The sequence below is a fragment of the Acanthaster planci genome, linkage group LG05 (assembly GCF_054643075.1).
Source record: "Acanthaster planci isolate LZ-2023a linkage group LG05, COTS_SCS, whole genome shotgun sequence".
NCBI classification, from domain to species: domain Eukaryota; kingdom Metazoa; phylum Echinodermata; class Asteroidea; order Valvatida; family Acanthasteridae; genus Acanthaster; species Acanthaster planci.
Genome location: NC_141781.1, coordinates 6708087 through 6721754, shown reverse-complemented (window position 1 = coordinate 6721754; position 13668 = coordinate 6708087). Strand labels below are relative to the sequence as shown.

At 42.1% G+C, this 13668-nt stretch overlaps 2 protein-coding genes across 3 annotated transcripts in view; one reads left to right on the top strand and one right to left on the bottom strand.

The window, feature by feature from the left end:
• Positions 1–1486, bottom strand: part of efl1 (elongation factor like GTPase 1) — a 24672-nt gene extending 23186 nt beyond the window's left edge. The window contains exon 1 of the mRNA XM_087136556.1: positions 1356–1486. The gene's annotated coding sequence lies outside the window, so the exon portion shown is untranslated. The remainder of the gene's footprint in view (positions 1–1355) is intronic.
• LOC110987807 (cytochrome P450 2J4-like) lies at positions 1437–13668 on the top strand. Of its 2 annotated transcripts, none has more exons than XM_022250914.2 (6): positions 1437–1578; positions 5805–6022; positions 7354–7499; positions 8872–9676; positions 10454–10611; positions 11781–13668. In XM_022250914.2, the coding sequence occupies exons 2-6, from the start codon at positions 5820–5822 to the stop codon at positions 11960–11962; spliced, it is 1494 nt and encodes a 497-aa protein (XP_022106606.1). In that variant the 5' UTR covers positions 1437–1578; positions 5805–5819; the 3' UTR covers positions 11963–13668. The 2 variants fall into 2 exon arrangements, with proteins under 2 accessions (XP_022106606.1, XP_022106599.1); XM_022250907.2 differs by lacking the exon at positions 1437–1578 and adding an exon at positions 1657–1803.

The following is a 13668-nucleotide window of genomic DNA, read 5'->3' as shown; positions in this document are numbered from 1 at the left end:
CGTTATTTGCGACACGGTAAAAATTGAAAATGGCTCAAATCATCTGCGCTACTGCCCCAGACAATAGCAGGATATTTGTGAGTGTTCAACTTAAAGCGTCTAAACAATGCTAATTCTAATATACATGATTCAGTTTGAAAACGTCGTTTGTGAATGAGAAGCAGGTTGAAGGTTATCCGCATAACTTCCGCTGATCATCAGTCACGTGATATGAATAATACATATTCTACCATTATTACGATAGTCTCTTTCCAACCCTGGTCAAACAAAATAATAGGCCTTTCCAAGACTTTCCCGTGTGATTCGGGTCGCGGATCGCAGAATGAATTATGGACTTGTGACTTGACTTGACCTGTGATCAAGTGACTTGTGACTTGACTTGTGACTGGACCACATGACCGTGACTTGGCTTCAACTTGCAAAACACGACTTGTAACTTGACTTGGACTAGCAAATTGAGTTGCTGCCACCTCTGTGGAGTAAAACGTCGCCTATTTGCATCCGATATTTGTTGCGAAGGGCAAATTGGTGTTTTATTAGGGCCACGTAACGTAGTATGCACTGCGCATGGGAGAGATGTTTCGCCGCGCACTGAGAGTTGTTTGGCAACAGAGCCTGAAAGTTGACCAATTTGTAATATTTTTCGTTGTTACTTAAATTCTTAAAACTTAACTTGTACAAAGGCCTGTAGTTGAAGTATTTGCTAGCATATAAATTTAAAGAATCTGAAAAAAATTCCTCCCCTAAAAGACAAATATCCTGCAAAAATTGACCAATCACTTCCGAAAATATAAAATACATGAAGAACAACCCAATGTACGCAGAGTTACGGGATTACGCTTTACAGTGTAGTCCTTTGGTAAAAGCCAAATTGTGCAATTTATACGGAAAAAAATTAAAACGATAATCTGCTTTTGCGAAAGATTCTAATGTTAGAGAAGGCTAACCTTTGCTGACAAGAACTCAGTGCTTCACTAATCAACGGAATCTGGAAACCATCGACTGCAGGTAGGTTTTATGTTTTACGTACATGTTACGTAAACATGTCATGGGGAATGAAAACAAACGTGCATCATCAGCAAGGAGATCTAGGTACGATATCGCCGGAAGTAAAAGGTCGATCATGAAAGTTGTTTTACCCATCTCCAGGTGATTTTTCCAAAATATTAGTTAAGGAAGACAAAGGGAATTCCGACATGAGTGTTTCTTGGAGTGGTTTCAGTTAGAAACATTCTCCCAACAATTATCAACCAAATTAGACGGTCAAAATGTAACATCCCCATAAACAACCGCACGAGGGTTCTTAAAGCTTGCTGTGTGACGTTACACTTTGTACTACATTGTGTAACACTCACCGTGTTGCGTGTGGCCTTTACAGTCCCCCATACAACCATCCAGAGCACTCATGGTACCATAAGTGCTCTATCGCGCCTTCATCAGGACCTGTCCCATTTGACGTCCAGTTACTAGCCGCCAAAGTGTTGAACCTAACGAATCCCGACTAACTGCAGCCTCCACACAAGCCAACTGGCGCTGAATGATTGTTTTCTGTGATACATACATGTACTTCATGTATTGGTAAGTGCGTTGGTCGGCTCGCTAGAGTGTCCGAAATCTGACAGCACCAGTAGGCCTATGTTGGGACTGTCCCAACTAGAGTGCTGTAGTTGGGTTGGCCCCACGTACATGCATGTACACCTGTATGTTTCCTTCCTCCACTTAGTTTTGCTTATTGCTCAGGGTCGTACACTGGAACGCCCGTGAGCTTTTGTGATGGAAATGAGACGTTAGATGGATTATGATGTGAGTCAATGATCTTATGTAATCAAAGTTAATATGCAGTAGCCTCTTTCGAGCAGTGTAAATTCGTTTTTTCCCGTCTCTTCGTACAAAACAAATCATGCTTTTCTTGCAATCGGGGTTTTCACAAGAATGTGGAACACATAAATATGAAGCCAGCGTTTTATAGCTCCATGGTTGAACCAAAGGCCATCCTGGTGGGCATTAGCTTGTAAAAGATTTTTAAGCCAGATTCACTAACTTAAAAAACCTGGTTCGCTGTGATTTTATTCTGTCAAAGCAATTCATTGCTTACCCGAAAGTCCAGTTGATATTCAACTCGTGTAGAATTAAGTAGGGTTTAATGGTGTCGATAAAAATCAGTTTATATGTCAAGGAACGATACTCGCTTCTAATGACGCTGTTGCATGAAATGGCTCAATATCTCTTTTAGAAAACTGTTGGACTTTGGGACTTATCATGTATGTCGTTGCAAACGTCCATTGCATTATATTTGTGGGGTATGTCTTCAGGAAAACCCCTACAAGAAATATTTTAAACGGTTTATGTTGGACTCTATGCCAGTTGGCAACACGCGATGCAGCGTCTCGAGTCCATGTGAGACTACGGCATGCACATGTATCGAACACTGGCTACGGCTCTCCACCGCTGCCTCTTTTGATCAAAATTCGAAGTCGCATCGTAGGAGACAACACTGGATTATGGCTACCCTTGTCATGGGCCGCCCCATACAATCCCAGAGTACACGGGCAGTACTGGGTGAAAATACGTGGCTAACTATCTCACGTACAGTATGCCCATCATGCCGCTAAGTTTGTACGCACGCATACTGAATCGCCCGCACTACAGCCAGAACCCAGTAAAATATCTTGACTCGGACTGGTGGTCACCAAAAGTAATTGATCAACATCAAACTGAGATATAGTTGTTAGCCCCTCATTTTCATACCGATTAGTATTTAAACACTCAAAGTCCCTTTTGCTAACTTGCACACGATAAAAATTCATTTCTTGCCGATTTCTTTGCCAGTCTTTCTCACTCGGTACCTCCAAAGTAACAGAGTCAGAAGTTGGAAGTGAAGCCAACATTTTAGAGGGGATTTTTTCAGTTTTGCCGGGTTTTCCTTGACATTATTTGCTCAATTTGTGAATAACGAGGAATATCATGAGCGCTCTACAAGAAAGTATCATGCAAGAAGGAAACCATATGAATAAGAACGGAAGGTTTTGTTCGTGCCTTCTAGTCAGGCATTTTGACGTCATTGTACATGTATATGAAATGTACATGTACGTATTAGTGCAATGCGGTAACAGTCAACTCGTACCGACACGCACTCGTATCCAGGTGTACGTGTACGTGCATGCCATGCCCCAAATCCGGACATTTCATTTTTGACCACACACAGGTCCAGTGTGCATGTGCTAAAGTCATATTGTTTACAGTGTCACGTCGATGAAGTGCCATAGTTTAAACTCCATGGTTTAAATGAACTGTGTCAAGTGTGAGATACATAAACATGGATAAGGTTGAGAAATTTTCTACAGAAATTAGTGGTCAACAATAGTTGGGCCAGCCAGCCCAAACTAGAGCACTACAGTTGGGACTGTCCAATTGGGACAGATGCCACAGGGCGTAAAAACAAGTCAACGACTGCTCCGCACTTGGGCTGTCTAGCTGCTTATAAAAGCTACTTCTACTTTTGGTATTATACTTAGCAAGACCATAGCAAGACCCATAAGTGGCTATACTTTAGGCCTACTCTTTATTTCTATTGTCATACTATTACCACAGCGATTTTTGAAACTGACAGTGCCTTTTACAGTAGCTCCCTGGCTTAATGGAGTTGCTGGGCTATTATTTATATCCTCGAAAGGCTTTGGACGACCAAGTTGCATCACATTTCAAAGAATCTGGTTCAGTGGTTTCTTCGAGCTAGTTAACGTTAGTTCATAATTCATTTGTTCCCCATCTGAACACCCCCAATGAAAGGTGACACGGTAGAACCGTTCTAAAAATGCTGAGAGCAATTTATCAAGTTCTTTAAAAAATAGCATTGAACTAGGCCATTACAAGTGGGCAGGTCAGTGCTCGTGACCCAACTAGGCGAGCAGCTGCACGATACATAAAGTTAAAGGGTTGTGTCTTTTGATGTGTAAGTAATACTAGGGGGGGGGGTTGCATAGCAAGCATCGTCCGGGATGGCGCAACAGTACAAAAGGTCTATTCACGTGCATTCTAATGGAACAATAGCCTTGAATGGCCGCCATGTACAACCTCTAGATAAAAGTTTGGCCGTGTGAAGTTCCTGCATGAAACGCATGCATCGTGTTCCTGTGCAGCATTTACTTTTCCTTGACCCCTTGTATATGGTTATAGAGAAACGGAATGCGTAAAACCAAAGGTGTCGTTCTGTGATGTATTTACTACAACCCCATGCAGGTCTTTTAATAGCCTTGCTTATCGTTAGTGCCCTGTTCTCTAGTTCCCCTACCTTGTTAGCCTAGACAAGGGCCGCCAACAACGTTAATCGATTCCACTGTGGCCCAGCAACATATCCAGGTTTTGTGTCGGGGGGGGGGGTTAAAAGCGAATGCGGCTTCGGGCTTCAAGTTATTCAATGATGTTGGGAAGAAAAAGGCAGAAGCCTTACTCACGGTCCCGACATCCTTGGGCGTATTCGAAACCCCCGTTCTCGTGTTAGGACAACACGAGAACGAGGTTTCGAACGGGAAGAATCAACCAGATTCTCACTCCCCACTTTCTGGGAAGTGGATGGAGAACATCAAGAACAACGTTGGCTGACATAGGCACATACCGTAACTTAATGTTGGTTTTGTTACATAAACTAGAAAACACTCACAATAAGGAAAATGAAACCCAGGCCAAATACTCATGGCTATCGGAGAGAATTTACCCTAACCATTTAATATTATTGGGGATATTTTGGGGTTTTTATTTAATGTGAGATAGTAAATGTCATACCATCTTTTCATTAGGTGTCAAAATGGCACGTCAAAATGGCGACTGCTATCTTGACCTTCAGCGCAACTCCACTCCTCTTGTACTTCGGCGTTTGTAATCAACGACCCAAGAACACTGTTTGTGAGTCCCATGAGAATGGGGTTTCTAATACGCCCCTTGCTTTTCATGGTGTTGCTTCTTCAGGTTTTGGCCACATAACATTTTATGACTCGGAGATGGGGTCCACCTTCCAGATTTGACAGGGAATATACTTTCTAGTCTTTTTTACATTTCAGTTTAACATGTACATTGCATATTGGTTGTTTTAAGCAAAGTTTTAATTGAGTAATTGTCGTACTGGGTTAAGACGGGTTTTATGTGACTTTTTAATTTCATTTTAATGTTGTTTCTGTGTGCTTTAATAATCGTTTGAATAATGAAGGTATTTAAATGTTTTTAACGTTTTTATGACCGTATTCCTGGAAGTCAAATTCACATTTTTATGAATGTGACGAATAATAAATTGCGTTGAATGGTAGATTTGATGAATACAATATTATTATGATTATTATTATATTTGAATTAAAAAAACCCTGCCGTAGCCCCGGCCAGACTGAAACATAATTTGCGTGTACTTCCAGCAGCAGCCCCTGGTGCAGCTACCGGAAAAATCGACTCTAGGGTTTCCCATTGTCTCCAAACAGTTTGGGCTGATTTATGTTTTTTTAGACTTTCATATGTTCTTATTTGATATTGCAGCTTTCCTTGCATTGCTAGCCTATGTGCTAAAATTTGTAATTTTTTTACGAGTGAAGACTTTTGACTATTTATCGGATGCCCTCGGGCCAGATCTCCCAAGTGAGGTGTTGCCTCCACTTAAATTAATCGCGAATCACTGTTAACATATCTTTGGCAGATCTTGACAGAGCAAGTTTTCTGTTCAAAGTCCATTTTCAAGTGATTGTATGATTTGAACTTTATATCTGGATTTTCTGGCGCACAAATAAAGTCAACTGTGCTGTCTTTTCGGTGGTTTCTTACAGAACTTAGGACTCACAATGGAGGTGTTTTCCGCATGGAAGCTTCTTCTCGACGCACGGACGCTTGTGCTCGGTATCGTGGTGTTCCTTGTCTTGTTTCGATACCTCCGTCGACCACGAAACCGGCCGCCTGGTCCCTGGGGTTTGCCGATTCTTGGCAACCTCCAACTGCTGATGCCAGGGGACACGCTGTTCAGGCGGATTTCTAAACTGACTGATAGGTATGAACTTGTCTTAAAAGCGAATATACATTGTATAGGACCAGTGGTCCCAACGTTATAATTACATGGGTGTCATGCGGCTGGCTAGTGTGTAAAGCACTCGCCTTTCGTCACTATGGTCCAGGGTTCGATTCCCGGCCAGGGCCATATATAAGTAGAGTTGTTTGTTTGTCTCCCTCGTTTTTCTCTTTCCACAGAAATCAACATTTATGATCTCGGGCTTTGCTCCATAGGTTACGACCGTCTGAGGCACATTTACATGTGCCACGTTCAAGTTTAGTGTCATAGTGTAGGCCCTAAAGCTTACTGGGGTACTTGAACATTATTTGTCTGGAATGTGCTCGTAATAAATGATTACATTAAGATTACATGCAAATCCAAAATGGTGTTCCTAGCTCTATGGTCGAGTTCGGGCGGCCTGTTCTTGACACGGGTTTCTTGTTCTCGCACTCGAACGGCGGGAACACGACTCAAGACACTGCTCTCGGAACAGGATCACGCACCACCTTCTCGTCAGGATTTTACAGAAACACACGGAAAAACTCGTGAGGTTTTGATTTTGAACAGCTGCAAAAAGTACAGAGATGACTTCCAAAGCCATAGAAATGGGATTTTTTGCAAAATTAACATTTAACATACAAAATGAATGTTCGTGTTTATATAGAAAAGAATTCAGCCCATCCAAACATTAACTCTCGAATAACGTGGCCTAAATGGAAGCCGCCATGTTGCATGTTGCTTGTCACTAACTACCAGCGATGACCGGTTGTTTGTTCCCGCCGTTCGAGCGGCAAACCCACGAAAAACAAATCGAGCTGTTCGTGAACATACAGGAACAAGCAGCCCGAACTCGGCTTCCTTATCAACAATGGGCTCCGAGCTGGACCAAGAGAGGGCGTAATTTTCCTAGCAAAGGAGGCTTCTTCGGTTGTAACCAAACGCTTTGCGGCGCTATACGATCTTTGGTTATAACTGCGTGCGCATCGTTGGCTCACGAACGACTATGAGACGCACGCCTTGCAGTCGCATCGCTACCAACAATTTGATCGCCCTTTTCAACAGATAATGATGCATCTGCCAATTGTCGATAACTAGACAATTGTAGCAATTCCTAATTGTGTCTCAAAGTAAATATCTTGACTTCCATCGTGTTTAGGAATCCATGTGTTTTGCTTTGAAGTATAGAAAAATCGATCAAGCTATCACGCCAGGTTGAACAACCTCTTCCAAACAACCCCAACAGGGCATTTTGAACTCGTCCCACCTAAGTGCTAATGTAATTTATTGGTAACCACTTTACATCTTTTGTTCTATTTACATATTAATTACAGATATGGCAAGGTTATGAGTATCGATATGTGTGGGATACCCATAGTCGTCTTACATGGACACGACACGGTCAAGGAAGCCTTCTCGCGGTATGAGTTGAGTAACCGCCCGCCTCCTCACATAACTGAGAGTATTGCCTCTGGTGTTGGTGAGATTTCATCTTTGCTCATAAACTGGACACATTGAAGTCAAACGTGCTTGCCACTTAATATAAACAAAGGGCTATTTGTTACTAATAAATTAGCACAGTACGCTTAGATGCAGGCTTGAACACTCGCCACTTAACCCCAAAAGCGCCATTTAGTTTTGTTTTTACTGTGGACTCTGCCCTATCTATTGTTCGCGGTGCAGTAAGGCCAAAACAAAATTTTCTTCCGATTACGTGTCTCTCAAAATAGGGTCGGTGGGTCGGATTTGTTCTTTTTGGTGCAGATTGAATTGACCATTGAAATTCGCATCCAAATCTAAGCCAAGTCACAGGATCCAGTGAGTCAAGTCACTAGTCATTTGATCACGAATCAGCCAAGTCCAGTCAAATCACAAGTCAATCTTGTCCAAACACAAGCAAGTCACAAGACTTTTTGTCCAAGTATACAAGTCAGGTCGAGCACTGTTTCATCTTATAAGTCAACGGGTCCAGGCATCAACTCACCTTTTAACTTCCGCTACTGTTGTTTCATTTTTGCATGGGGGAGCCCTCCCCTAGCGCTCCCGTAGAACCGCGCCTGCAACTCAACACTTACAAGTTTTAGTTAAATGTATACGTATGTTCTTCAACTTTCTTGTTCAATAACAATGTCCATGTGTACATTTTCACAGTACCTGCGCGATACCAAATGCTTGTCATTAATGGGAGGACGATAATGACATACATGTACCCAGGCCGGAAGAAAGCTCTGACGAAGGGCTGCGTCCTAATTTTCACTTGGCTCCTGCTTGAAATTACGCACGAGTGTATAGTAGTGGCCAGTCGCGGCAGATGGAATCATGTGTGATTTCAAGCCACAGCCAAGTGAGTCAGACGTGGCCTTGGGCAGACAAGACCGAAGTAGAAGTCGCGAGCGGAATGAAGTCTTGCGCTAATTGCTTTATGAGCGAAAGGCATAAGGTGATAGACCTTATTTAAAACTTTAAGGGTTTGATTGAGTACTTTTGTTACTTGCGTTGGTAATAAGTCATAATGTGCAAGTCCAAGTCAAGTTATAAGTCAAAAGCTGACCGTTACAAGTCGAGTCACAAGTCACAAAAAAGTGACTCGAATCCGACGCGAGTCCAAGGCAACTGACTTGAGTCTACAACTCTGAGACACAATGACGTCACAGTGCTAATTTGCCACTGATGTAAATGGTTGCAGGGGATGATGTTTCAACAATTTGATACTGAATTCTGTTGTGCACGTGTATCTCGGTGAATCGCAACTTTACAGGTCGTTTTCCTTTCTATCTCATGAACAGTTGAGATCCGATCCCCATTCTGCTGTAGCCCAATATTTGGAAATCTCCATATCGTCTCTTTTGCAGGTATTTTAGCATCAAGTGGCGAGCAGTGGACCGAGATTCGTCGGTTTTCCATGACCGTTCTCCGGGGCCTAGGTGTTGGCAAGTCACGGTTTGAGGAGAACATCTCCACCGAAGCAGAAATTCTGGTTGAAGAACTCAAGAAATTTAACAGCAAGGCATTCGACCCAAGGCATCTCATCGGCAATGCTGTATCCAACATCATCTGTTCAGTGGTGTTTGGTAAAAGGTTCCAGTACACTGATCCAGCTTTCAAGCGTCTTCTGAAAGTCTTGAATGATCTTGTGTTAGAATTACAGGGAGGGGGCATGCTAGAAAACGCACCCATCTTTGCGAAACTGAAAATGCTTCCGTTCGTGCGAAAGTATGTGATTGCCACGGAGAACTTCTTCAATTACATTAACATACTCTTGAAAGAACACAGTAAGGGACAAAGCTCTGATCTTCCTCAAGATTTCATCGACATGTTCGAGGATGAACAGAAGGTGAAGGAACGCCAGGGTGTCAAGTCTCTGGCCTTACTTCCCGAGAACTTGAAGCACATCGTGGGTGACCTGTTTGGTGCTGGGTCTGAGACCACTGCCACTACACTTCGCTGGGGGATGCTGTACATGATTGCACACCCAGAAATACAAAGACGAGTTCAGAAGGAGTTGGATGACGTCACTAGTCGTAATCGTCTGCCAAGAATTTCTGATAAGCCCGAGCTGCCGTACACCGAAGCCGTGCTGTGTGAGATTCAGCGCATGGGAACCATCGTGCCATTGGCCGTGCCACATATGACCGCTGAAGATACCACCATTGAGGGGTGAGCAAACACATTTTCACCGGAGATTCAGAAATTCTCAACTCAATCAGAAAAGCTCAATTCAAGATCAGGTCCTCATTGTTTCGTGAACACTCCTCGGCTCACCTGTATACCACATGAAAATATAGACAAATTGTAGTGACGAATTCGTAACATCTCGATTTCTAAATTGAACAAATTGTTCTACAAACTTTTCCTAACGGTATCTCAAGCAATCGGTGTTACTAAATTCACAGACCTCAGGTGAGAAACCCTTATCCCTTGCGACATGTGACGTCATTAGGGTTTAAGTGTGTTGAACCCAATTTTTAAGTGGTTGAACCCAAATGAAGTTACATAGGCAGCAGCAAGACAATCAGACTATGGGCAAGAAGAATCTGTAACTTTCATCCCAACTAGTAATGGTTTCAGAAACTCAGTGGTGACGTGCTGGGGACTGGTGGTTTGAGGGATGACTTAAATAGTTGCCCATTGCAACTGTGGAAATTGCAAAAGCGAACGGGGAATTGTAGGACACCACATTGGGGGCGCTGTTCACGATGCAGATACATTTCTTTCTAAACCTACACTCTTCATCAAAACGACATATTTGACGTTTTTGCTTTTTATTTCTTTTCTGAATCATTGAACATATTTTGTGTTGTTCGGCTGTTCAAAATATTCCTTATTACCTTGGCCATTTTTTTTCGCCAAGGCAATAAGTCCTGCTTTAGCATTTTTCTTTCTACGGACTTCAGATTTATCAAAGGTTACATCTGAACTATGCTTTGTCAACAGTTACAACATCCCCAAAGGTACGATTGTGATGTCTAACATCTGGCATAACCACTTTGACCCTTTGGTATGGGAAGAGCCTGGGCAGTTTCGTCCTGAGCGATTCCTTGATAAAGATGGCAAGTTTCGGCCCCGTGAGGAACTCATACCATTTGGAATCGGTACGTAGTCTGTCAATATTGGTTCATTTGTAACTTCATACCGCTCCAAAGATTTAATTTCACAAGGTTTAAACTCAAGTTTGAATGCAGAACACTGAATAGAAGGAGTTTGTCATTAACGTCTGTCAGAAAATAGCTGAGTAGTAATTTTGTTTTTAGATCGCATGTACGGACGTCACACATTTTCAAGAAACGTTTACACGCAGTTTCAATGTCAGAGCGTGTCCAAAACGACCACTGTTGTACATGGCTGTTAATTTTTTTACCATTGTCAGCTGACGGTGAAAATGGCGAGTCTGCTTCCAAGTTGATGTCACGATTAAAGATGTCATTGATATCAGTGGGGAAATTTGGGAAGTATTTAGTGAAAAGGGCCTTGTTCCAAGGACGCAATATTTTTTTTAAAAATGGTTATCTTTGTCAAAATAGACTTAAAAGGAGAACAAAAGCTGAGTTGAGGCATATTCCACTTCACCATTTCAAACTCCTACGTTTGGTAGTTTGTTCTTGTTCTCAAATTCCATATTTGCAAATCGTTTTTTTTTCCATCGGCCTTTCATGACTGATTAGAAATGAACCTTGTGAGTCCTTGAAATTCCATTCTGACAGGGGGCAAATTCAAAAGTGAATGTGACGTTGGACTCATTCAACATGATGTTGGGAGGGAGAAAAAAATCAAAAGCCTTACTCAAGGTTCCAACATCCTTACTCTTACCTTACAGCGTTGTTTTCTTAGGGTCATAGTACTAATATTTGATAAATAAACATATCGATTACTTTCTTATTTATGAAGTATTCTTTGTTTAAAAAACCCGCCAGGGGGGCAAGTTGCCCCCTGCCCGCCCCCCAGGATACGCCATTGCATTCTAAGAAGTGTAAATTACAAATGATATTTTATTTACCTTTTACATTTTCAGATGGATTTCATACCCAAATGTTTCCAGCACTACAGCCCGTCCAAAATAGAAACAAATACGGGTAGTGCATAATGGGTGTTTAGGGCCAGAAATGTAGGGAAAATACTAGTTCTGTGAAGAAATACGTACTCAATGATGGCGCGAAATTTTACGCAATGAATTTTCTTGAACTCTGCCTCTGAATGTAATCAAAACTTCAAAGTTCTCAAAGTTTGGATATTGACAGCTTTCTGCAATTTCCGCATTGTACAGGTCGACGCATCTGTTTGGGTGAGCACCTTGCCAAGATGGAGCTCTTCATCTTCTTCACACACCTCCTGCATCACTTCACCCTCAAGAAACCTGACCATGTTCCCGCCGTGTCCCTGGAAGGGAAAGACGGTCTTGTCTGGTCACCAGCAAGCTTCGAGGTCTGCGCGACTGCTAGGGAGTAAAGTTGACCAATACAATGGAAAATCGTCCTGGGGTGGAGTAGAACCTGCTCTTGCTTATAACAAAGGGGACCATCCAATCAGTAATTTTAATACCAGTGTAGAATTTAGCTTCTGGGCTAATATATAATATTTTGGATAAACAAGTTATATAGAATACTGACAAAGTAGTCAAAAATTGTTTGTGATACCAGTAAGTACAGGTATATTTTATTCCTAGCAGGCTTTGTACTTTCATACATATCAGAATGTAATTAGTATTCAAATTATCAACCGTCTCCTTTAAATCTGAGCAGTAGCCAGGGACGTTGATAATGAAAAGTCGACCCGGGAAAATGGAATAAAATGGGAAGAGATTTTTACTTCGCAACAGACAAGGAACAGGCTACTGACAGTCCGCCTGTTTCACAGAGTTGGTTTCTGAGTTTGTAGGGGACATTTTGAAAGTTCTCGTTTCGAAGGGGTTCTTTTCAAGGAGTGTACATGTACATCCGTTTATCAATTTGTACCTTTCGGTGATTTGCAGTAAGTATGTTGCAGGAAATCTATTGTCTCACCAAAGTAGACACGGAGGCCAGTGAAATTCTCCCGGAGATCATGTTCCCTTACGTTAAGCACTTGTGTACGATTAAAGCACTAGTTCTTGCAGAGTGTAGCTTAATACATTGTAACGGCACGACAGGATTCTTTTCTTGGGGGGGGGGTGTTGCGAGTGCAACTCTGCTTAGATTTCATTGCAGCGATTCCACGCAGAGAGAAGGAATCAATACATGTATGTGATTGGCAGGTCAGCATTTAAGACCGGCTAAGGAGAATGGACGCATCTAATGCTGCCGTTCGGGCATTATCAGCCTTCAGTTTCCCGAATTCCTAATTTATTCCCATTCATGAATACTTTTTTAACCAGAGAGTCAAAGGAAGTCAATATAATGATGGATTTCCAACGGTTTTACTTTCAAACCCTCGTCCAATTTATTTTATAGTTGGCCAAAAGAACCTCTTTATATGGACTTGTCGCTTGCGCGTTGCGCGCCACGTGCACACAGACTCTTGACCATTCAGAATCGATGGAACTGTCTCGTATCTAGGCACCAGTGCATGATTTAGGTAGCGGGCGTTATCGCTTCTCAGCGGGCATTATGTAAATATACATGTATGTACACGGTCAAGTTGCAGGTTGTTTAATTTAATACGGAGACTGTCTGAGGCATTTATGAGTTCATTATTAATGCGCTGAACACTATTTTGCTGATTGGATCATTCTTATTAATATCTTCAAGAATGCAAAATGCTGTCTAATATTTCCGCCTGTCTTTTTTCCAGAAAAATAAGCCTTAAGCCTATTCCTACAGCTCTTTCGGAAGCACTGAATTTCGGTTGCATGGTTGTTGCTATACACGACTTTCCTCAGATATCGAAAAGCTAACCTCAGTAAATGAGGGAACATCTTTCAGCACACGAAAAATGTTGAACGTACAATGTGCGTAGGAAAACATACCAACAGTTTCTTTAAGTCATTACCTGGATTTCGAAGTCGGATAAGGTTTCAAATCCTAGAATTACCTCCCCAAAACACAGCTTACAGTTTTCCTAGCAACAAAGTGAAACTGCCTCTTTGATCCGTGTTCCTTGGTATTAGGTATTCATGTCAAACTTTGAAATAACTGAATGTGCATAAAATCAAGTGAAAACTTGTGAGAGCCACCACG

What these genes read in the sequence shown, in the direction of transcription:
- LOC110987807 (XM_022250907.2), top strand. An exon ending in ATTTCTAAACTGACTGATAG is followed by an intron (nt 6,023 to 7,353) that starts GTATGAACTTGT and finishes TATTAATTACAG; the next exon opens with ATATGGCAAGGTTATGAGTA. An exon ending in GAAGATACCACCATTGAGGG is followed by an intron (nt 9,677 to 10,453) that starts GTGAGCAAACAC and finishes CTTTGTCAACAG; the next exon opens with TTACAACATCCCCAAAGGTA.